This window comes from Eulemur rufifrons, chromosome 8 (assembly GCF_041146395.1).
Source record: "Eulemur rufifrons isolate Redbay chromosome 8, OSU_ERuf_1, whole genome shotgun sequence".
NCBI classification, from domain to species: Eukaryota; Metazoa; Chordata; class Mammalia; order Primates; family Lemuridae; genus Eulemur; species Eulemur rufifrons.
Window position 1 is genome coordinate 28,523,421 of NC_090990.1, and position 25,020 is coordinate 28,548,440.

Consider the following 25,020-nt stretch of genomic DNA (forward strand, 5'->3'; position numbering starts at 1 on the left):
TTTGGGATGTGTTGAGTTTCCGTGGACTGTGGAACATCTTCACTTAATAACAGGGATAGCAATACGTTCTTTTTTTTTTTTTTTTTGAGACAGAGTCTCACTCTGTTGCCCGTGCTAGAGTGCCGTGGCTAGAGTGCCGTGGCATCAGCCTAGCTCACAGAAACCTCAAACTCCTGGGCTTAAGCAATCCTTCTGCCTCAGCCTCCCAAGTAGCAGGGACTATAGGCATGCGACGCTATGCCCAGTTAATTTTTCTATATATAATTTCTTTCTGTTTTTGGTAGAGGTGGGGTCTCGCTCTTGCTCAGGCTAGTCTTGAACTCCTGACCTTGAGCGATCCTCCCACCTCGGCCTCCCAGAGTGCTAGGATTACAGGCGTGAGCCACTGCACCTAGCCAGCAATATGTTCTTAAAAATGCAGTAGCTTTATTGTCTGTTCCTTGTCAAGTTTTCAACCACTTTCATTAGCTAGCAATATGAAAATGACTCAAACACACAGTTGACATTTCTTTCTCATCCCTGCGGTTAGGACTTCAAGAGTTCCAGACCGTTCCATTCTCTACTTTTACCCAGAATTTTCTAGGTTCATTGTTTTCCCCCCCATTTTCATAAGCATATGTGTGAAAGAGGTGGGGAACTGTGGAAAAGGAAGATTTTGATTAGTTTTCCTAGGGGCATTCCATTCCCAATCTGTCCTCTCTCAGTCCCAGATTGCCTACTTTGGGGTTTTTTTATTTGTTTGTTTGCTTTTTTTGTTTGTTTGTTTGCTCCCTAAGACAGTGGCATCATCATAGCTCACTGCAACCTCAAATTACTGGGCTTAAGGAGTCCTCCTGCCTCAGCCTCCCAGGTAGCTGGGACTACAGGTTCTAGCCACCACGCCTGGCTAATTTTTTCTGGTTTTTTGGTAGAGAAAGGGTCTCCCTCTTGCATAGGCTGGTCTTGAACTCCTCACCTTAAGCAGTCCTCCCAGAGTGCTAGGATTATAGGTGTGAGCTACCACATCTGGCAAGGTTGCCTACTTCTGAGCTGAGCTGCCAAGGACATAGTCTTGGGGGGGCATAGTCATTCACCAAATATATAAGCACATACATACTTAAAAACATACAGGCCGAGCCCAGGAGTTTGAGGTTGCTGTGAGCTAGGCTGAAGCCAGGGCACTCTAGCCCAGGCAACAGAGCGAGACTCTGTCTCAAAAACAAAACAAACAAAAAAAACATACAATTCCAGGTGCTTTGGGAGACAGAAATACAAAGTAAATTTTCAAGGCCTTCATGGAGCTTTAACAAAAGGTGAAGGAGGGCTGGGGTAGCTCAGAACATTGTTACTCAAAGCGTAGTAGCGGCCAGCAGCTTGGGCATCACCTAGGAGCTTGTTAAAAATGAAGAATTTCAGATCCCACTCCAGACCCTACTGAACCAAAATCTGCAAGATCTCCGGATGGATCATACGTAGGCACAGAAAAGTTCTAGAAGCATTGGCCTGGAATACAAAGTGGGAAGTACTGTGAGAATTCAGGGTAATTATGCTTTTTAGCACTTTATGTAAAATTATCTTGTTGAGTTTTCATAATCCCATGAAGTAGGTGCTGTTATGATCCTTATTTGACAGATAAAGAACTTGAGATAGAGATGGAAGTGTCTTGCCTTGCTGACACAAATAGAGATTGAGCCCAGTTTCCAATCTCTTCTGACTAGAAGAAAATCACGGCCGGGTGCAGTGGCTCACGCCTGTAATCCTAGCACTCTGGGAGGCCGAGACGGGCGGATCCCTCCAGCTCAGGAGTTCGAGACCAGCCTGAGCAAGAGCGAGACCCTGTCTCTACTAAAAATAGAAATTATCTGGCCAACTAAAATATATATAGAAAAAATTAGCCGGGCATGGTGGCACATGCCTGTAGTCCCAGCTACCCGGGAGGCTGAGGCAGTAGGATCGCTTAAGCCCAGGAATTTGAGGTTGCTGTGAGCTAGGCTGACGCCACGGCACTCACTCTAGCCCGGGCAACAGAGCGTCAAAAAAAAAAAATCAGGGAGGGGCACTTAATGTGAAGGAATAACAGATGAAAAATGGCAAGGTGGTATTTGAAGTACCAAAAATACTACAGTTCTGCAAACTAAATGTATTGTTTTTGAAAGTGAATAGTGGGCCAGGCATGGTGATGGTGGTTCACACCTGTAATCCTAGCACTTTGGGAGTTCATGGCAAGAGGATTGCTTGAGGCCAGGAGTTCGAGACCAGCAAACATATCCCATCACTGATGAAAAAAGGAAAAAAGAAAGTGAATAGTGGGAAATAAGGCCGGGCGCGGTGGCTCACGCCTGTAATCCTAGCACTCTGGGAGGCCGAGGTGGGCGGATCGTTTGAGCTCAGGAGTTCGAGACCAGCCTGAGCAAGAGCGAGACCCCATCTCTACTAAAAATAGAAAGAAATTATACAGACAGCTAAATATATATATAGAAAAAATTAGCCGGGCATGGTGGCACATGCCTGTAGTCCCAGCTACTCGGGAGGCTGAGGCAGTAGGATCGCTTGAGCCCAGGAGTCTGAGGTTGCTGTGAGCTAAGCTGATGCCACGGCACTCACTCTAGCCTGGGCAACAGAGTGAGACTCTGTCTCAAAAAAAAAAAAAAAAAGAAAGTGAATAGTGGGAAATAAGATTTGAAGTGTAAGTAAAAGTCAAGTCATGCAGCTCCAACTCCATAGTCATGCATTCAGTGTTAACATTTCTTCGTTGAATATAGAAATGGGAAACGGGTGCATTTTGTTTCTGTGAATAACTTGTAACGTATGAAAAAGTCAAATTTTCTTCCTTTCTGAAAGAAAGTTCTAAAAGTCAGAAAAGTTGCTTTTCCCCACCTCCCATCCCAAGATAAACTGATACCTCCTGGCTTTATGCTACTGATTTATACCGTATTATGTAGTGCTGGGTCTAGAAAGTGGCTTACACTGTTCTGGCCTGCTTGGCCTACACCTGCAAGAGTGGACTCTGACAGACTGCATTTGGAGGTCTGAATCATTCTGAGGAAAGTAACCAGGACAGGGGATTTTAAAACCTGTCAACATGTATTTGGCAGGTTTGGCCTGGAAAAGAGGACCAGAGGCATAGGAAAGCTATCTGAATGTTAATAAGAAGCCAAATATTTACTAAGCACATACCATCTTCTAGCCCCTAGGTGATAAGAATGTTGAATAAGACTCAAATATTTAAGTTTCCTGTGTCATGGAGATTTAGAATCTAGTAGGCAAGAGAGACAAACGAAACACTACAAATAATTAGTTAAGTAAAAGTGACAGGAAAAAAGCACTATGAGATGGAGACCTAAAAAAAGACAGGAAAAGCTTCCTTGAGGATGATACTGAAACTGAAACTGGAAAATTGATAGAAGTTAGCCAGGCAATAGCTGGGCGCAGTGGTGGGTACCCGTAGTCCAAGCTACTTGGGAGACTGAGGTGGAAGGATCCCTCGAGCCCAGGAGTTTGAGGCTACAGTGCATAATGATCGTACCTATGAATAGCCACTGCATTCCAGCCTGCGCAAAAAAAAAAAAAAAAAATCCAAGCAGAGGATAATCCAATTACGTTCAGAGGCTTTGTGGTGCAGCAGCTTTGTGTGTTGGTGATGTTGACAAGACTACTATAGTTGGAGTTGAGAGAATAAATAGAGGGAAAGGAGGGAAGGTTGGATAGGTAAGCAGGGACCAGGTGCATGTATTTTGGTGCCCTATAACCATGTTCTAGATTTTGAATTTTGTTTGAAAGGCAACGGAGAACCTATTGAAGGCTTGAAAAGTAGGCATTGCATAAATCATTAAGTACTAATGGTGTGATGTGGGAGACTGCTGAGTGGAAGCGACTGAGTGACAGACGGCTAGATGGCTGGATGGCTATATAGATGGATGGATGACACTACTGAAGGTGAGCTGAGATGCCTGCCACGGACAGTGGTAAATTCTTCATTATTGGAGGCGTTCGGGTATCCAAGAGGGGAGTCAAAAAATAAATGGGTTTTTTGGACTAGATTCTGTTTGAAGCACCTTATACTCTTGAGATTTACAATACCTTGTATTTGGTCATAAATCTCACTACCAATAATAATGGCCCCGTACCTACATGCGTGGCATGGTTTTTTCACACAAATTATCAAATCTTCATTTCAGCTCTATGAAGGAGGAATTAGTCTTGCTTTACAAATGAGTGTGTTAAGCTTTAGGTAAATAACTTGTCCAAAGTACTAAGTAGAGCCAAAATTTGAACCCAGATCCATCATATTCCCAGTACTTAACAACTAATCCATACATGCATCTACACAAATACAATAGCCACTTGATGAATGAACAGTTTTGGCTATAAAGATATTTACGTTCATTTAAAAATACTTATTTTGCCTACTATGTGCCAAGCACTAGGGATACAGTAGTCAATAAAATGGATATAGTTCCTGTCTTCCTTGAGCTTACAATAGTCAGGGAAGACAGATATTAAACCAAAAGTTGCACAAATAACTATAATTGTGTTATGCTTTGAAAGTAAAGAATAAGGTGCCATGTAACCCTTCACCTCATGTAATCTAGTGTAGGGAGTCTTGGGAAATAGTTTTCACAATCCTGTCTTTCTCCAAAATGTTTCTAGTTTTACTCATTCTTTAATAGTTTCTGACCTGTGCTTAAACTATTATAATCAAATCTCAAGTCTTATCTGAGTAACTTTTATTCCTTGCTAGAAGTGATTCTGGCTGCAGTCACTAGTGGGCTATGGGTTTTACATTACCAGCAGTCATTCGTAAGTCAGTAAGTCATTTCACCCTAACATAGGTACTATATTTCCAACAGCATTCTAGACCCCATTTTCTGAATGTGCTCCTGACACCTCAAGCAACATACCACACCTCTGTTTCCTGCAAGACCAAAATAGTTATTACTTTTCCAACAGACTTCTCTATTCCTGTTTTTTCACTCAGTCAACCAGAGTGAACAAATTGGAACCTGTGGTGTCTGCCTTCTACATCTTAACCTTGTATAGCATCAGACTATTTAAAAAAAAAAAAAAAAAAAGTTGTAACTGATTCTTTCTTTCCTTCCTTACTGTGCCCCTTCTCCTCTTGGTGCAAACTCTTTTGGAGTCTTGCTGTCTTTGTAATCTGATCTCACAATTTAGAGTATATACTTGTATGTGAACTATCTTTTTTCCTGAATGCTTTCTGAGAACTGACCATACATTTTATTTTTATATCTTCATACTTCCTTGATGAGTAGACAGATACTAGTCAGTAAATAATTCATTCAATAACATGTCATATAGGTTACAGTGTAGCATGCTGCTGTTTCCCAAGTGCTTAGAATTGATACCATTTTTTCCTAATACAAACCTTGTGAAGGGAGTGAAATCTCCATCTGCAAATAGATAACCAAAATGAGGCTCAAATACATGAAATGCCTTCCCAAAGATCATAATTTCTAAACAACAGTGATATATGAAAGGGGAATGCTAGAAAATGATCCCTTAGTAACCTCTTTCCATATTTACCAAGTAAACCACTCCATAAGAAACCCCTCTTTAAATCCTGTCTCCTCAAATTTCTACTCCACGTCAACACACTTCGGTTTATCATTTGTCACGTGAAAATAGCTGCTATTCATTTCATGGAATTGTTGGGAATATTCTGTGGCTATTTAAAATTAATTAAAATGTAAAATGCAGTCCCTCTGCTACACTGTCCACATTTCAAGTGACTAGTGGTTACCACTTTGGAAAGGATAGATAACAGAACATTTCCATCGTTGCAGAAAGTTGTATTGGATAATGCTGTGCCAGAGCTAGGACTAGCCAAAGACCAGAGAAAGCAATATGCATGAACTGAAAACCCAGGCCAGTGCCTGGCTGGTTTCCAGTGGGAAGATTTACTGAGTGAGTGGAAAGCAAGCTGATCTTTGGAACAGTGACATCACAAAGCACAGCTCACAATGGCTCTGGAACACCTAGGCTCCCAGGCCACTCCCCCTAACTCGTATCTAGATTCCTGAAGCCTCTGCCCATGTAGTTCCTGGAGCTGCTGTCTTATTAAAATGCCACCATCTTCACCTTCATCTGCTACCTGGGACAGCCTGTTAGATTCTCTCTCTCTGAGCACAATATGGAATTGGATACAAGCAAATATTCTGGGAGAGACAAGTGCACCTCAGCAAACAAGTCTGGGGATACTAGATAATCTTGCTCCGACTGTGCAAACCATCCTGGGGATTTCCTTTCTGATCGTGTTGGGAATAGGATTATATACCTTATGGAAACGAAGTATTCGATCAATTCAGGTTATACTCTTTTGTTTCAAGAAATTTAAATAGTTATAAATTGAAATTCGATTAGTTCTCTCTCATATTGCTGCCACCCAGATTTAAGACCGTGCAGACGAGCAAAGGTGAACACTTGTCTTTTTAGTTGGCTGAAACTAGGTTATCTTTGAAAACCTCCACCAATTAGGTTTGGGGCATAAAAATGCTCTTTATCATGATGGTCTGGCTTACCTGTTATAATAAAATAGATCAAACTAGTTCGTAACCTGAGAAAGCAGCTTTACTCTCTAATTTGATCACTTACTCATCTTTGAGTGCCTACTATGTTTATGGTATAGGCACTGTCACATAACTGGGATCTTGGGTATGGCCTTTCTGTCCTTACTATGCCATTGCTCTGTAACTGATAAGGAGGCATATGTATTCACTAAGTCATCACAATGTTTTCATTATTGTGTTTCAACAAGATAAGTCTCCATAAATATACAGGGCCTTTTTTTGGGAATACGAATTTAACTGGCTGAGATTGTAAGAAACATTTAAGACTTTACGTACTTCTATTTAATCACCAATAATAATTGTTTATTTACAATATAGTCAAACTGCCTTGAGAATCCCAATTCCATGAAATAGATGGAGGTTATTTTCACATGACAAATGAAAAAACTGAAGTGCATTGAGGTTCAGTAGAAATTTAAGGAGACAATTTAAAGAGGGCTTTCTTAAAGAGTGATGAGTTTACTTAATGCAGTGTGAAGTTATTATTGGATCATTTTATAGCATTCGCTTGTTTTCATATGTCACTATTGTTTAGGAATCATGGTCACAGGCCTTTTTCTATCTTAACCCGTCAAAACTGCATAGGCCAGGTGAGGTGGCTTATTCCTGTAATCCCAGAACTCTGGGAGGCTGAGGCAGTAGGATCACTTGAGGCCACGAGTTCAAGACCAGCCTAGGCAACAGAGTGAGATCTCAAAAAAACCAACCAACCAATATCCCCCACCCCCGCCACCGCCAATCCTGCATACTAGCCAGGGCAGGGATCATCAGATTATCATCTCCATTTTGTAGGTAAGGGAACTTTGTTATCACCTGCCCAAGTTCACATAGTTTGTAAGAGCTGACAAACCCAGTTTTTAGTATTCCAAATTCAGTTCTCCAAAATCTCATTTAATGTAAACCAGCTGTCCTAAATCCTCAACAGGAATGTGTTTGTGTATACATATATGTACATATACATATGTGCACATATTTTAATTAGCTAATTGAATGTAAGGCAAGAAAACAAACTCTTATCTAATTCTGAGTTTACCTCAATCAGTAAGATGAGCTTGCAGCCCTCCAGACAGCTCAGCCAAGAAAAAGAGGTAGTATAACAGAGTGGTTAATAGCTTAGGCCCTGAAGTCAGACTGCTTGGACTTAAATCTTTGTTGCATCACTTGCTCTGTGACCTGAGAGCTGTCACGTAACCTCTAAGCCCATTTCCTTATCTGTAAGATTGACTTGCTAGCAGTGCTTCCCTCCTAGGGTTGTTGTGAGGATTAAAGGAAATATTGTAAGTATAAAGTTTAGCACATATTCAATATATAGTGCCAGTTATTATAAGAAAAAAAATGATTGGTTTTATTCTTATCCTGGCAGGAATCTGTCCTAGTATATACCTTAAAAAAAATTTTTTTTTGACAGGGTCTTGCTATGTTCCCCAGGCTGGAGTGCAGTGGCTATTCACAGGTGCCATAATGGCACACTACAGCTTCAAACTTGCCTCAAGTGATCCTCCCATCTCAGCCTTCCTAGTAGCTGGGACTATAGGTGTGCACCAATGTGCCCTGCTCTGTCCTAGTATATTTTGAAAACTTTTCCATGACCAGGAAATCCAGTTTTTCGGACTGTTTAGAAGTAAGAATTCCTGGATTTCAGTCTGGCCTCTACTATGTATGACCTTGGACAATGACAGGGTCCAAACTGGAAGGTATATAAATAATTATCCACTTATGTTTTTTCTGCATAAATAGGTCATGCATAGGCAAGGTAACTTCTAGCCCAGGATGTGGCAGACATTCAGCAAATGGTATCTATTATTATAGTCTTAATTAATTAATTAAATGCAAATAATAATCCCTGACCTGCATCTCTCTCCAGTTTGTGGTAAAAATAAAAGGAAAAAATAGGTGTGAAAATGTTTTTTTAAATGGAAGCCTTGGCGTCAGAATGAGGAATTGTTACTCTTTGCTTTGCATCTATAGTAAATTGTGGCATTTCACATGAATAAGCAAGTAACACTCAGGTTCTGTTGTTTCATTTTAGAAAACCTTGTTGTTTGTAATCACACTCTACAAAATTTACAAGAAAGGCGCAGATTTTTTTCAGGCTTTGCTAGCCAACCCAGAAGGGAGTGCTTTCCAACTTCAAGACAGTAATAATCTCTTCCTGTCCTTGGGTCTGCAAGAGAAAATTTTGAAAAAACTTCAGATTGTGGAAAACAAAGTAAAGGACCTGGAGGGGATGATCATTGCTCAAAAACCTGATACAAAGAAGGAGTGCTCCTCTGAGCCCTACTGCAGCTGCTCCGACTGCCAGAGTCCCTTGCCCACATCGGGGTTTACTTCCACATCTGAAATGTGATGGACTCCAGTCTTTTCCAGAAAAGCACTGTTTCCCTCATGTGTGCAGTGGTATATCAATAAAGATAGAGAACTATATTGAAACGACCTTGCAAGGACTGGCTCTCTATTTAGTAGGGCAGATCTACTTGTGTGGTGGGATAATGTGGGGTTATAAATGTGGTAGTTAAAAATGTCTCTGGGACTGTGGTGCTCGCTCAGCAGGCTGGAGAGCGTATGCAGCTGTATCAGAACGGAGAGCCAGACTGGAACTGAACGGGTGCGGAAAGAAGCAGAGTGGTCAGGGACATGGCCTCGAGGTCCATGTGGAAGGGGTTGGACTGGATATAACAAAAAGCAGGAAAGTGCTATTTGAGGGCTGTGCTATGGGCTGTCCTATAGAAGTGGGCTGGCCCCTGTGCTGGTCCTTGGCCTAAAAGTAAATATGTGGCCCAGGGGTCTCCTGCATTAATTACTCAAAGGTGGGCAATGAATATGAAGTAGACCGACATAAAGGAGACTGTTTAATTTTTACCCAGCTTTTACTGATACCTATTGTAGGCTAAGCATTGTAACAATGCCTGAGACTCTGCCTCAGTGCTTCAGGAGCACTCAGTTTGACTGGATGGACAGGTAATTTCAGAATGGGCAATTATAATACAGTGGGGTCACATCATCTTGAACTAAAGTAAATTCTCCTTGACAGGGAAGAAAAAATGGAGGCATTCTACTCAATGAATGTGTACCCAGATGAGAGACACAGAGAGAGATGGCCTACTCGGAGGTGGCAGTTCTCTCAGCAGGTCTCAGATTCCACAAACCTTATAGTGTGTGCACTTTTGACACAATAAATATGATCATGGCCATTTGAAACACAAACACTTTGTAAATATTTGGCACCTGAGTGAAATATTTCTTTTGGTGAGAAAATAGTGATTTGTTGCCATTCTGGAGAAAAATTGGCTATGCTGGTCAGCAAGAGACAATATAGCAATCTTCCAAGTGACTTCTCCCTAAGGGATTTCCAAGGGTAATTTTGACCATTTGTAATTTCTGCCTGGTGCCCTGGTGTTAAAATGCTACCCCTGTGTAAGATGAGACTTCATTGTACAGTGTACCAAGTGCAAAAACAGGTGGGTAAATACAGGGTGGGGCCAGGAAAGGCCCTGCATTGAATTCTCCCATAAAGGATAACATAGGCAGACAATGAAATGGAAGGTATTCCCCTTGGTGGGATCATCATGGAGGTACACATAAAAAGGATGGCTTAGCTGGGTGTAGTGGTGCATGCCTATAGTCCCAGCTACTTGAAAGGCTGAGGTGGGAGGATCGCTTGAGCCCAGGAGTTCGAAGTTACAGTGAGCTATGATCAAGCCATGGCACTCCAGCCTGAGTGAGAGAGCAAGACCCTGTCTCTTTAAAAAAAAAAAAAAAAATGGATGGTTTGCCTGGGGAACAAGGAGAGTTTTAGGGTGGCTGATGCACCAAGTATTTCCAAAGCTACAATTAAAGATTTTGGCTTCAGGGTAAGACACACTAACCTCGTCCTCAAATCTGCTTTAATTCATGTGTTGGACAGAATAGATGGGAGTTAACAAAGTGCACCGTCTGATGGTTTAGGTGAGAGGTTTGTTATTGTGCTGCTGATGGGGTGCTATATCAATCTTTTAAAGTGAATCTCTCAATTTTTGTGCTGTCTGAATTTCATTTCAGTCATCTTGTCTTGGTTATCCCTCTGGTGTATATCAATGGAAAGTGTTAGAAGAAGGGCCTTAATATTCACATTTGTACTATATGGTATGGGCTTTGCACTATTGGACATGGACCATTATAGGTTTTTTAAGAGGGAGTAACATGGATTTACTAGTTTGCCTGGGAAACAGACTGTGGAATGAGCTAGAAAGTAGAATGAGCCAAATGCAAAAGAAATAACAGGTTGGCTGCTCCTATTAAGGTGCACAGTGTGGTAAGAAACTGATGGAGTCACCTCATTTCTGGCTCTCAGCTCCTGAGAAAGGATGTGTGATTCACACCACAGTAATAACAGGCTGAGTATTCAAGTATTCATTCCCAGTGGTGATCATTCATTTCTTGTGACCAGAGCACTTACAGCCAGGGTATCAATTAAGGGACCTTGGATGCTTGGTAAGTGGAGAATCAAGGCAAGATAAGGGAAGAGCTTGAAAGCTATTTTATCATTTAGGTTAGATGGAGTAGGTGAACTACTCCCACAGCAATGTCTACCACTCTAGGGAGAAAAATCCTTATCCCCCGAATTCAATCTTTATTCTTTGGCAAAATCCTGCCAACAGCCTATTTTGAGGCTCCCATTTTTAGACTCCACACAGATCAGCCCCTCTATTAGCACTGTCTTTCTGAAAAAGGGAACACATGATTATTTACCTTCCATAATTCACTTTTCTCTCCACTGCCGATCACCCTAGTCCAAGCCATCATCTCTCACCTGGATTCTTAAAATGGCCTCCTAACTACACTCCCTGCTTCCCTCTGTATCCCCATTAAATTTATCTCCACACAGTAGCCAGAGGGATGATCACTCCTCTGCTCAAAATCCTGCAATGGCTTATTCTTTCATTGTGAGTGAAAGTCAAGTTCTTGACTGAAAGACTGTGAATGATGGCATGATCTACATTCCCCCTCCTCACTCTCTCTACTCTTCTTCCATTCTCTTACCATTCCTCAGATATACTAAGCATTGGCCAACCTGGGGGCCTTTGCACTTGCTGTTCACTCTGATTGGCATTTTCCCCAGATATCCACATGGCTTCTTCTCTTATTTTGGGGCACTAAGGGGGTCTCAAATGCCAGTTAATCTGAGAGGCTTTCCTTGACCATCTGAAGTAAAGTAACATCCCTCCCACCAACATGCTGTATTCCCCTTTCCCTGCTTTTTCTTCCTACCACTTATCACCTCCTCCACTTTTAGTGTTAGATATTTGCTTATTACCTGTGAAACACTCCATCTGCCTCAGCCCACTAAGAATGTAAGCTCCGGGAACAGCGTCTGGTATTTCACAGACACTCGATATTTGTTGAGTGAGTGAATCCCAGTTAGTCTTGGTTTTTTGAAATTTCACCCTTGCTTTCTGTTCCTCTATTTCTTCAGACACATGTGACAGATCAATGTTATGATGTCATTCTCCCAAGTGGTAGCTAACCTTTATTGGGCAATCACTCAAACCCATATATGAATTTTCTCATTTGATCCTAACAATACGAGGAGACAAATATGTATGATTATTCTCATTTTACTGATGAGGAACTGATGCACTCAGATTTTAAGTAACTTGCTAATATGTGGTACAGCTGTGACTGGCACTCGAGCAGCTTGACTCTAATCCTGTGTTCTTAGCCACAAAGTTTGGGTGGCGGAAGCTTCTGTGAGGCTTCAGACTCACAGACAGGTGAAGACAAGAGTGAATAGGGCATAGCAATTTTAGCCCAAGGGAGAGAAAATTATTACAAAAAGTGCTTATCCTCTCTTATATTTAAGTTGATGCCTAAAAGTTTTTGTCATATATTTTAAATAGTTGCAATGGATGTAGATACTGACTTTTTAAGATAAAACTATTAAATCACTTGTTTTGTTTTTTGTTTTTTTTTTGAGACAGGGTCTCCCCAGGTAGAGTGCAGTGGCATCATCATAGTTCACTGCAACCTCAAACTCCTGGGCTCAAGCGATCCTCCTGCCTCAGCTTCCTGAATAGCTGGGACTACAGGTGTGTGCCACCATGTCCACCTAATTTTTCTATTTTTAGTAGAGAAAGGGTCTTGCTCTTGCTCTTGCTCAGGCTTGTCTTGAACTCCTGAGCTCAAGCGTTCCTCCTGCCTTGGCCTCCCACAGTGTTAGGATTACAGGCATGAGCCACCTCACCTGGCCAACTGTTAAATCACTTTTTATAACATTTCAACATAATCTAAATAATTGAACATCCACCATCATCCATTAAAAAATATACAAATGAGCTCTTCAACATTGTTCTTTTATCATCTCTAATTTATAAGGTTCTATTCTCCCATAAAAATGTTATTCAAATGTAATACTTAGATGTTTGAAAAACCTTTTATTGCTCACTTCTTCGCAATCAAAATATGTATTAAAATAAAATTTAAAAAATTCCTGTCACTATATAGCTGTTAGAAGTCTTTTGAATTGAGTAATCATCATAATAATCTTTAGTATATAGCTGATCAAAATGACACAAGACAAATTTTGATAACACATAAACATAAAAGGTAAAATTCTATTAGGACTACATCTCTTGGTGAGATGAATGGGGCTTTCCCACCAATTATTTCATGTATTTGGATGAATATTTCTTTTTTTATTTTATTTCATTTTATTTTTTATTTTATTTTATTTCTGAAACAGAGTCTCGCTCTGTTGCCCTGGGTAGAGTGCAGTGGAGTCATCATAGCTCACTGCAACCTCAAACTCCTGGGCTCAAGTGATCCTCCTGCCTCAGCCTCCTGAGTAGCTGGGACTACAGGTGCATGCCAGGACACCTAGCTAATTTTTTCTATTTTTAGTAGAGATGGGTCTCGCTCTTGCTCAGGCTGGTCTCGAACTCCTGAGGTCAGACAATCCTCCTACCTTGGCCTCCCAGAGTGCTAGGATTACAGGCGTGAGCCAGCACGCCCGGCTGAATATTTCTTTTTTATGAACCTGACATTATGAACATAAGACTATTTCTTACTGCTAGATTAACAGAGTTCAGTTTCAATTTTATTCCTTTCTTGTTTTCATAGATACACGTGCCGAGAAATATTATTCACATAAATAGATGGGAATACTAGTAGTTTTGTTGTAGGAATGTCAATCAATTCTTTGGTTTCTTTCTGAGTTATATGTCAAATATCAAACAGTGTTCTTGCATCAGCTGACAACTCAATTAAGTCCACCATTAATTTTGTTGAAAGCAAAGCACTGGAAAACTGACTTGCAAAAGAATTTATCATGCTGTTATTAGAGTCATTCATTTTCTCAAGTGACTTTTAATTATACTAATTGCTCTCAGAAGCATTTAGGCAAGGTTGAGAAATTTGAGATATCGTTAATTTCAACACATCTTTAGCATTACAATATCACAGTAATTTAAATATATTTTAGTTGTAGCTATAGATTTAGCTCAACTTATTGTAAATAATCATGCAAATTAGCAACACCATTCTGTCAAACCACTTAACCAAATCAGATTTACTTTCGGTCAGAAAAATTCTAACTTCATTTTTCAAGTCGAATAAATGTGTTAACAGGCGTCCCAGTGATCACATTTAACTTCTGAATTCCAAGACATAAATAGCATGGAGCCTTGATACGAATTTGTCCCCCAAATAAAGTAAGGTACTTTTCATTTCAGATATTTCTAACCCACGTTATCCTTGCCTTGTTCCAGGGCACTCTCTCAGGCAAAATGCCGCCTCTGACTACACTGGGGTGGATGAGACAAGATCTTTAAATGAAAATTCCCATCACTACCGTCCACTCTCTAATATGTTTGAATTCAGAACACCCCAATACAGGGCAAAATACTCCATTTTTAATGCCTTGTCTGGCTTGTAAGGTATCAGGGAAGCACACAGCACCGTCTGAACGGCACTAGGTTAGAGGAATGATTTTTAGAACCTGGGAAGTCAGCTGCTCTCCCATTCTTCCCAGCTACCTCAGGGCGGGAGTGGCGGCCCACTCCGAGACAGTTCCGGCTAAGCCCCGACTACCAGTTGGCTTGTCCCGGGCGGGGAAAGATGGCCGGGCAGATGCCGCGGCCCAGTCAGGACAAGCCGCTGACCCCAGAGATGGAATTGCCGCTCTGGAGATTAGAAAGCGCACTCTGCCGCGCTAAAGGGCCCAGGACGAAAGCCAGAACCCCGGGCAAGAACCCAGTGGAAAGATAGGGGAAGACTGTTGCTGTAACGCAGCCCAGAGACGGCCGGAAGTCGGCACCAAGGGCTCCCCAACTCTTTGAGCCGGAAGTGAGGAAGGTGGGGCTTGTCCTTTGCCCGCTGAAGCTAGGAGGCACGCGGGGAGTCGGCAAGGGGAAGAGTGTTTGTGTGACACTGCCGGCGGCGCGGAGAGGGTGGGATGGGGGCGGGTGTCGGTGTAGGGGCACACGGAAGGGACGGATATCGCTGTGACACCTCAGGGACGCTCTGAGGGGACGGATGTGTGGCACGGGTGCACGCTGAAGGAGCCGGCGGAACCGGGTGGCCATGGGGATGTGGGCATCGCTGGACGCGATGTTGGAGATGCCGGCCGAGAAGCGCATCTTCGGGGCCGTGCTGCTTTTCTCCTGGACAGTGTATCTTTGGGAGACCTTCCTAGCACAGCGGCAGGTGAGCCTAGGCAGGGCCCCCTGACCCCAAACCAGGCCAGCCGTAAGCGAACCTCGGCCTCGACCCTGAGTCCCTTGATGATTGGTGCAGTTCCAGCACCAGTAGTCTCTACCCTGTGGTCCCTACTGAGTCTCCTAACTTGGCCCGATGGCGAGCTGTGGCTTTGAACTGGTCTTGGTGCCTCAGGGAAGTTTCCTGTAACGTTATCATGGGACCCAAGCCGTTTAGGGCCTGAAGAAAGGGAAGGGCTGCTACCTTACCAGGCTTGAACTCTTGTGTCTGCCCTACGGTTTCCTTAGGATCCTTGGGGCCCAGGCTTAGCTTCCTTTATCTTTGGCATAATCCTTTAAGACAAGTTGTTAAAAAAAAAAAAAAAAAAAAAAGGGAGAGAGAGACATCGCTAAAATTTTAGACAAACTTCCCCATGACATTTGTGTAATCATGCTTAACCACCAGGATTTTCCGGTCTTTCCAAGCACCTGCACTCCTTTTTTCCTCCTTAAAGTGCATATATTGTTTTTGCCCCCAAAATATCTCTTTTTTAAAAAACAATTCAGAGTATTACAGGAGTACAAACGTTTTGGTTACATGAATTGCCTTTGTACAGTTTGAGTCAAAGTTATAAGTGTTTCTATCACCCAGATAGTGTGTATGTACGCATTAGGTGTGAATTTACCCATCCTCTCCACCCCCCCTTTCATGTGCTTGATTTTCGTTGAATTTTAGTACGATATGTACACATAAGTATTGATCATTTAGTTCCAGTTTAATAGTGAGTACACGTGGTGTTTGTTTTTCCATCCTTGCCATACTTAGGAGGATGGTCTCCAGTTCTATCCAGGTTGTTACAAAAGGTATTAGTTCACCGTTCTTTATGCCTGAGTAATACTCTATGGTATACATATACCACATTTTATTAATCCATTAATGTATTGATGGGCACTTGGGTTGTTTCCACGTCTTTGTGATTGTGAATTGTGCTGCTATAAACATTCGAGTGCAAATGTCTTTTTTATAAAATCAAGAAATACTTGTTTTTCATAAAAGAATCTTCATTATTTTTGTTTAAAAAATTAAAACAGTAAAGTAGAAAGTGAAAGTTACTTAATGACAATTTCCTAGAGATAACCATAACTAACAGCTTGATGGATTAGAGATCTGAACTTTTAAATGAGATTGACTTCAAGTTCAAGTGACAGTTTCTTGGCAGTCTCTCACTGCTGATTTGCTTTACCTACCTTCACTCTTATGTGTTGTCACTGAACTATGTTGTTGACGGTTCTGAAAACCTTTCTCTTTTTAAGTGCTGCAACTCTTTTTCTTGAGCATTACAGTCTTTATCTTCTGTAAATTTCTTCTCTTGGTTTACATTCTACATGAATGTTTAAACTGCAAATTTAATTTTTTTCTGTATCTGTCAATGTCTGAATTATGTCTCAATCTCTTCCTTTAGTCCAAGATATTTAAAGGTAAGTGTTAAGCTGTATAGCTAGGTACTCTGACATAGCTCTTTGGATAGCTTGGTATAGAATCTTGCTGGCCTAGCAAAGACCTTTTTCATAAAGTAAACAAGTGTTTGGTGTCTAAATTGGGGAGATGAGGTACTGAATTCCTTTAATAATAAGCCCAGTTATAGTAGCTACTTTGTGGTAGTATCTTTACTGTGTTATACTTTAATGTAATGCTCTCAGCTTTTAGTGGCATCCAAAAATATATACAGAAAGCATGTATTGTAAAACTGTTATAGAAGATGCAGTCCATATATTGTTTGGTTCTCTGCATTATGTTCCATGGGCTGAAATTACCTTTTAGAATTTCGCATAATGAGAAAGTTGGTCTTTCTTGGAGAACTGATGTGTTTCTATTTGGCATTCCCAAAATTTTCCTTAATTTGGTGTCTAGGACCAGATTTAATGACCAGCCTCAATATCTGTTAATACTTGTGGTTAACATGTTTGCTCCTTTTCTTGAATTTTGTTTTCTGTATTATAGAACTTAGGTGATACTGTTACAAAGTTGTGACGTTACAACTTGGTTTTACATTTACAAAGTGAAGTGTAATGACAACCTGATTTTAATTTTACTTAGCTTATTCTCTTGTTCTGCTTTTACCTTCTGCACCAGTTGTTTCATTGGTCAGTATACTTGATCAAGTGCAATATTTGTGCACACATATAACAAATTCAACAGGCATAAGTGACAAGTTATTGCTATAAACCATTCAATGTTTCATCTTAATTGATTATTGTAATAAATAATTGACCTTTTGTTAAAGTGTTTTTTTCAAAATATTTCAGAGAAGGATATATAAAACAACAACTCATGTACCACCGGAGTTAGGACAGATCATGGATTCTGAAACATTTGAGAAATCTCGACTATATCAACTGGATAAAAGTACTTTCAGCTTCTGGTCAGGACTTTATTCTGAAATTGAAGGCACTGTGAGTAATTTACTTCTTCAAGACAGTCTCAAATTGTTTAATACTTTGTAATGTTTGTTTTCATTTTTGTATTTTTGTGACACAAAAGAGGGTACCGCATCTACAAGTCCCAGAATGCTTTCTTAACCTTCGTTATTGTTAGTAATGGGTGTGGAACAAAAGAGGCAGAAACATAACTGTTTAGTCAATTGAAAATTGTAGAATATGGTAACTGTCACCCAGGGAGAAAAAGATCCTATTCCATTAGGGTCCAGCTGAGATGTCATCTCTTCTAAACAACGATTTAAAATTCTCCCTGCCTGTCAAGTGTGGATAAGGAAGCATCCTATCATTATTCCTGTCAAAGTACTTATCACAATGTGTTGAATTTGCCTGTTTAGTTGGCAGACTGGCAGTTCTTAAAGAGTACTTTAAGGTCTTGTTCATCATTTTATACCTAGTTCCTGGCCTATAATAAGCACATAATTCCTTCTTATTGAATAAAACAATGAATGCCAGGCCATTTTTACTTAGTAAAACAAAGGGCCAGTCTTACGCCCATGCTAAGAGAGGCTGTATAGTGTAGAGCAATATTTTTTAATCTTTTTTTTTTATAGTATCCCTTCCCCCTTCCCCTGCAGCCATTTTAGACATTTTTTTCGTAATCTCATCCTCCATGAAATTTTAACACTACAGATATATTGTGTATCTATTTCAGTACTATGTGTACGTATATCTGTGCTTTATACATAAAAAAGAGTAAGATTTTTTTCCACCCCCAAGAACAATTGAAAGTGCATGGTACAGAGGTTATGAGCAGATTCTAAGTCCAGGGAGCTTGAGTTTGGATCTCATCTATACCACACCAGCTGTATGACTTCAAGCTAGTGACTCAACATTTATGTGCCTCAGTTTTCTCATCCATAAAAGTGGTATGGTAATAATAGTTCCTTATTCATAGTGTTGTTGAGAGGATTAAATGAGTTAATATGCATAAGATGCTTAGAACAGTGCATGGTCTGTTGTAAGTGCTCCGTAAGTATTGGCTATTATTATTTTTTCATCCTCCTGCTTATCATCATTATTCCTCCAGAACTCTTTTAGACCCACCAGTACCACTAAGAGAAAGATTCCCAAGTTGAAAATAATTGTGATCGGCTACCATAATTGTTTCATGAGTTGTAGAAAAGAAACTGGCTCTATTAGCTTTTTTAAAGTGATGACAAAATTGTCTAGCTAGTCACAAAATTTTCCTTGACAAATGTGGAATAGTAAGATTAGTGGGGTTTGATCCAGGTTATTAGAAACTGCTCCCATTTCCTCAAGGTGATGGAAAATGGCAAAAGCTTCTGGAAGAGTTAAAATACTGATATTTAGAAAAATTAATACATGATTTGGAAAATACAATCACATTGTTTTTTGGGAGACACAGCTATTGCTAGTAGTTATTCTTTTTACTATTTACTTTTTTGGCCAGGCCGGTGGCTCACGTCTGTAATCCTAGCACTCTGGGAGGCCGAGGCAGGAGGATTGCTTGAGCTCAGGAGTTCGAGACCAGCCTGAGCAAGAGTGAGACCCCATCTACTAAAGATAGAAAGAATTAGCTGGGCAACTAAAAATAGAAAAAATTAGCCAGGCATGGTGTGTACCTGTAGTCCCAGCTACTCGGGAGGCTGAGGCAGGAGGATTGCTTGAGCCCAGGAGTTTGAGGTTGCTGTGAGCTAAGCTGATGCCATGGCACTCTAGCCTGGGTAACAGAGAGAGACTCTGTCTCAAAAAAAAATTTTTTTTATTATATTTTTACTAATCCAAGGCTGGCTTAGTTATTGACATATTGAAGATTATTAGTATTAAAACTTGATGTCTTCCAATCAAGCCAGGAAAGGAAGCATTATTGTGGATTAAATTTGGCTTTAGTTAATTGATCTGAATATTTCTTCTGTTACGGACAGGGCTTAAGTAGGAAATCAGCCGTCAGAGAGACATAGAAGTAGAGGTGGTGAATTTAGACACCACCTTTCTGATGTTTGCTCCTTGAAAGTTCTTTGACTTATCCCTACAGGGCCACGATGATGTGACAGAAAAAGCATTTTCAGTCTCCTTGGTTGTCACTAGTAAATATTAAATAGTTCTAGGGATCATGGACAATAGCTTGGTAATTATGGTTGGTGACTATGGGAATGGCAGTTTGTTCTAGGAGATGATACGAAGAACACTTACATAAAGTGAGAGCTTTGTAATGCTCTGTGGCTCAAACTAGAAGCAATACTGATGGGCTAAGACTGGGAACAGTAATAGTTAATAGTCATGATTTTCACTTTATACAAAGTTTTTACATTGTTTTGATTGATGTTTATAAAAGGATAGGAATTATTATTCCCTTTTTATGGATAAGGAAGCAAAGGCTCAGAGAAATTAAAGGCTTGCCATTTAATGGTCAAGGGATGTGCTGATAGGTGGCAGAACTAGATTTCAAGCTCTGCTCTTCTGAGTCTTTAAAATTACATTGAAGAAACCATTCTTGAAACTCTAAGGACTGCAACATGAATGTGCTAAATTTATCTCTGGGGAATTAGTGGCTACGTTTACCAATGTATAGGAGACACATTTTGTGATACTCTGCAACCCTGTTCTGTTTGGAAACAAGTTCATTAACTCCTATTTTGTGTTGATTAAAATTAATAGGTTTGTATGTTTTGGTCACAAAGAACAAGTGAGAAGATTAACTTAGACTTTTTTGCCTTGATACTTTCTCCCTGAGGGAGCCTAAACAGAGGCTTCATATGATCAATTATGGGTACCACCGTTCACATAAATATGACAGAGCAGCCAGCCTCTCTGAGACTGACTTTCCTTGATATGTCACAGATGTCAATAAAGAGTTCACTTAAGAAATGGAATGGTTGGAGAGTGGGGTAGACAGACCAGAAAAGTTTAAATTGTTGCTTCTCCAATTTCTGCCTGTTTCTATGTGAGCAGTTTTACCTTTTTGAGCCTGTTTTTCTCATCTTAAAAATGAGAAGTGGGTGTGGGGCATGGTGGCTCATGCCTATAATCCTAGGGCTCTGGGAGGCCAAGGTGGGAAGATCGCTTGAGCTCTGGAGTTCCAGACCAGCCAGAGCAAGAGCAAGAGCAAGACCCCATCTCTACTAAAAATAGAAAAATTAGCCAGGAGTTGTGGCAGGCACCTGTTATCCCAGTTACTCAGGAGGCTGAGGCAGGAGGATCACTTGAGCCCAGGAGTTTGAGGTTGCTGTGAGCTGTGATGACACCATGGCACTCTACCTGGGGCAACAGAGTGAGACTCTGTCTCAAAAAAATAAATAAAAATAAAATAAAATGAGAAGTGGGTATGGTTTATGGCATGGACTAAGTAGTAAGGTAATGTAAACGAAATAGTATAGTGTTCAACACATAGCAATTACTTAGTCATTGGGTTTCTTTGAGCAAGTTACTTTAACCTCTCTGAGTTACCTCATCTACAAAATAATGATAACTATACTCTCTGCCCTGCCTACTTTTCAAAACTGTAGTGAAACAATAGAATATGTCAAAGCACTGGAATTGTTTTTATTGGAATCATTAAATCTTACCATAGAACAACCACAGAAGCATGATCAATGAGATTATCAAGATAGAGAAATATCACAGTCTACTGTGCTTTTTTTTTCAGTTTCCAAAGGAAATTAAACAAGGTTTGGAACATCAGTTTCCAGATGCATTTATAGATCATTCAAAGTTCATATTAAAACTACCCTTGATACTTATTTAAAAGCTGGGTGTTTCATAATAGTTGTTCTAGCCTTTTACCAAAAGCATTACAAATCTTTAATTTTACATTATTTATTAGTATTGGGGGTAGGATGAAGGAAATGCCATCCCAGGTCAGTGAGCTCAACAACTAAGCATATGTCAAACAGTGGTGATAAAGCATGTCTTTTGGAAAAACAAGGTTGATGTCCAAGATTGACCTGGACATAGAGTTAGGGGAGCCTTTAAAAAAGCAATTTATTAAAACAGTGATTCTCTTTTCTTTATTCTTTTTTCTTTTTAATGGCTTTCTGACTAGTCATCTTTTTTTTTTTTGAGACAGAGTCTCACTCTGTTGCCCAGGCTAGAGTGCCATGGCTCAGCCTAGCTCACAGCAACCTCAAACTCCTAGGCTCAAGCAATCCTTCTGCCTCAGCCTCCTGAGTAGCAGAGACTACAGGCATGCACCACCGTGCCCGGCTAATTTTTTCTATATATTTTTAGTTGTCTAGCCAATTTCTTTCTATTTTTTAGTAGATACGGGGTCTTGCTCTTGCTCAGGCTAGTCTCAAACTGCAGAGCGCAAGTGATCTTCCCGCCTTGGCCTCCCAGAGTGCTAGGATTACAGGCGTGAGCCACCTCGCCTGGCCTAAAACAGTGATTTTCAAACTTTAGTTTACATCGGATTGACCTGGAGACTACTGGGCCCCACCTGAGTTTCTGATTCGGTAGGTCTGGGAAGGGGCCTTAGAGTTTATTTGCATGTCTAACAAATTCCCAGAAGCTGCTGCTGTTATGCAGAGACCATATTTGAGACCCATGGTATTAAACCAATCCAAAATACTGAGAAAAATATAAAAGATGGATAGTATAAAGTGTGGGTAAGATTGTGGGAAAACAGAAACACTCAAATACTGCTGATGGGAGTGTAATTTGGTATAAACACTTTAGGGAACAAGCTGATAATACCAAATAAAGATAAAGTTCACCATGAATGGATCTAAAAAAATGTAGATTATAAATAGCAAATTATAGAATGATGAGTAAAATTTGATGTCATTTATATACATTCTTAGAAAACATACATAAATCTCACTATATTATTTATAGATACATATATAAAAATGGAAAGTAGATTGGCAGGATACCCATGAAATAAGATAGTGCCCAAAACCCTCAAAACCGTCAAACCACAAGGAACGACGTCAGAAGTCATGGGAATATTGTGCTTCTAACCAAGGAATGTGATTGATTATTTTGTTCCTGAGCTCCTATTGAAAGAAAAAATAAATTGATTGCTCTTGACAAAATGAGTTCCACAAACTTAGCATTTATTTTGGGAACTAGAATTTCTTAAGCATGCATTCTTTTCAAATTTTGAGCTGCTTCCTGGTTTCTAATGTCCTGGTGATTTGGTCAATGTCTGTTTTCACTTAATCTGCCCAGGACAAAGGGTAGTGAGTGGTGCTGAGGGAGGGGCTTACTTCTATGAAACCCTGACTCTTAACTCACCTTTTCCTGACTCAGAGAAGATGCAGATTGCCCCATTCCATTCCCCAATTTTGTAAGTGGACATGACTCTCCACTTCCGTACTTTGTCCTGATTGAAGAGGACTATTTTTTTTTTTTTTTTAACAGAAAAGACAATTATGGAGCCACATAGTGTGGTTCAGATTCCATTTCTGTCACTCCTTAGCTGTGGGACTTTGGACAAGTTGTTTAACCTTTCTAAACTTGGTTCTTGATTCATAAGCTTTTGTCATGGTCTCTTAGCAAAAGTTTTTTTTTTTTTTTTTTTTTTTTAAAGAACGGCTTTATTTTATTTATTTTTTAGAACAGCTTTATTGAGATAATTCACATACCATACGATTCACCTATATATTATATAAAGGAAAAAGCATTGTTTTAACAGTCTAAACTTAGTTATTTCAATGGTTTGTGTTCATCTGAATGCATAGTTAATCCTGAATGAGATAGGTCTTTTTTTTTAAGAGAAAATTATTTTGTCCTTTTTTCTTTATAACATATTCTCTCATATGATAGTTTGTAATACTATTCAAATGTGACCAAGGTATGCTTTGTTTTATAGCTTATTCTTCTCTTTGGAGGAATACCTTATCTCTGGAGACTTTCTGGACGGTTCTGTGGTTATGCTGGCTTCGGATCTGAATATGAGGTATGTAATTCATTAGCATACATTTGTCAGAATTTTTCTTTTTGCTTGGCAAGCTTTATGCTAAAGTTAATTTTTTGTCTTCTACCATCATTAAATTTGCTTCTGTCTCCGTAGTGCTTTGTTACTCATGCTGTATTAGGATAACTCTGGTTACTGTAACAAACCCTAGACTTTCAGTGGTTATCACAACAGTTTATTTCTCAATCACATAATGGCTTAGTTTGAATGTTTTTAGTTAACAGGTGACTTTCCTCCATGTGGTAAGCCAGGGACCCAGTCTCTTTTCATCTTACGGATTTGTCATATAGTGCCTCAGAGACAGTGGAGAATGTATACCCTTTTCTTAACTTCCTTGGCTTCTAAGTGATACCTGTCTTTTGCATTCATATTTCATTGATGAACCAGTCATTTGGTCTCACCCAGATGCAAGGGAGTTGGGAAAGATAGTCTCTGGTTAGGTAGCTACTTCTTAGGAACAGTTGTATGCAGTGAAAGGGGAAGCATGAATTTTTTTGAACCCATGCTAAGCAGGTACTTCTGTGTCACATGCATTTAGCAGATACTTTAAACAAAAAGAGTGTATCTCTTAGAATCTCCATTGAGCTGCTTGAGTTGACTATCCACTCTTCTAAGGAACTGTGCAAATCATTAAACCTGAGCCTACCCACCTATAATGCATGCTATAACACTGCTTCCTGACTTTTCCTTAGAAATTGCCAAGTCTATTATTACCTCCTTCCCAATTGTTTGAAATCATGGATCTCTTCCAGGTGTATAGTACCTTAGACTTTAACTCAGTTCATCCTAAGTCCCTTTTCTGTATACCCTTTTGTAAAGCAGCCGAATTCTTTTTTTTTTTTCTGAGACAGAGTCTCGCTCTGTTGTCTGGGCTAGAGTGCCGTGGCGTCGGCCTAGCTCACAGCAACCTCAAAGTCCTGGGCTCAAGCAATCCTTCTGCCTCAGCCTCCTGAGTAGCTGGGACTACAGGCATGCGCCACCATGCCCGGCTAATTTTTTCTATATATATTTTAGTTGTCCATATAATTTCTTTCTATATTTTTTTTTAGTAGAGATGGGGTCTCGCTCTTGCTCAGGCTGGTCTCGAACTCCTGAGCTCAAACAATCTGCCCGATCCGCCCGCCTCGGCCTCCCAGAGTGCTAGGATTACAGGTGTGAGCTACCATGCCTGGCCAGCAGCCGAATTCTTTTAAGACATCTTCTTCCTGTGAAATCTCTATATCTTCACTTTGATTTTGACTCTTGATTTTGACCTGCCATATGTAGTATGGCAGTTTACTTACATACTCTCTGCATTGTTCCAGAAGCAATTGAAGGTGGTGTCTTATAAATACCATGGCCTGCAATTATCTTGTTTTATTTATTTTTTTACTTTTCATCTATCTCTCTGACAAGAATTTTAAGCTCT

General features: G+C 40.2%; 2 protein-coding genes across 2 annotated transcripts in view; both read left to right on the plus strand.

The window, feature by feature from the left end:
* The first annotated feature begins 6,062 nt into the window (after nt 1-6,062).
* Nucleotides 6,063-8,913, plus strand: TMCO2 (transmembrane and coiled-coil domains 2). Its single transcript, XM_069479161.1, has 2 exons — nt 6,063-6,305; nt 8,596-8,913. The coding sequence occupies exons 1-2, from the start codon at nt 6,063-6,065 to the stop codon at nt 8,911-8,913; spliced, it is 561 nt and encodes a 186-aa protein (XP_069335262.1).
* A 6,032-nt stretch (nt 8,914-14,945) lies between these two features.
* The window catches only part of ZMPSTE24 (zinc metallopeptidase STE24), a 49,168-nt gene continuing 39,093 nt past the window's right edge, over nt 14,946-25,020 (plus strand). Inside the window, exons 1-3 of the mRNA XM_069477759.1 lie at nt 14,946-15,245; nt 17,543-17,689; nt 23,508-23,594. Coding sequence (XP_069333860.1) covers nt 15,123-15,245; nt 17,543-17,689; nt 23,508-23,594 — 357 coding nt within the window. The 5' untranslated portion in view covers nt 14,946-15,122. The remainder of the gene's footprint in view (nt 15,246-17,542; nt 17,690-23,507; nt 23,595-25,020) is intronic.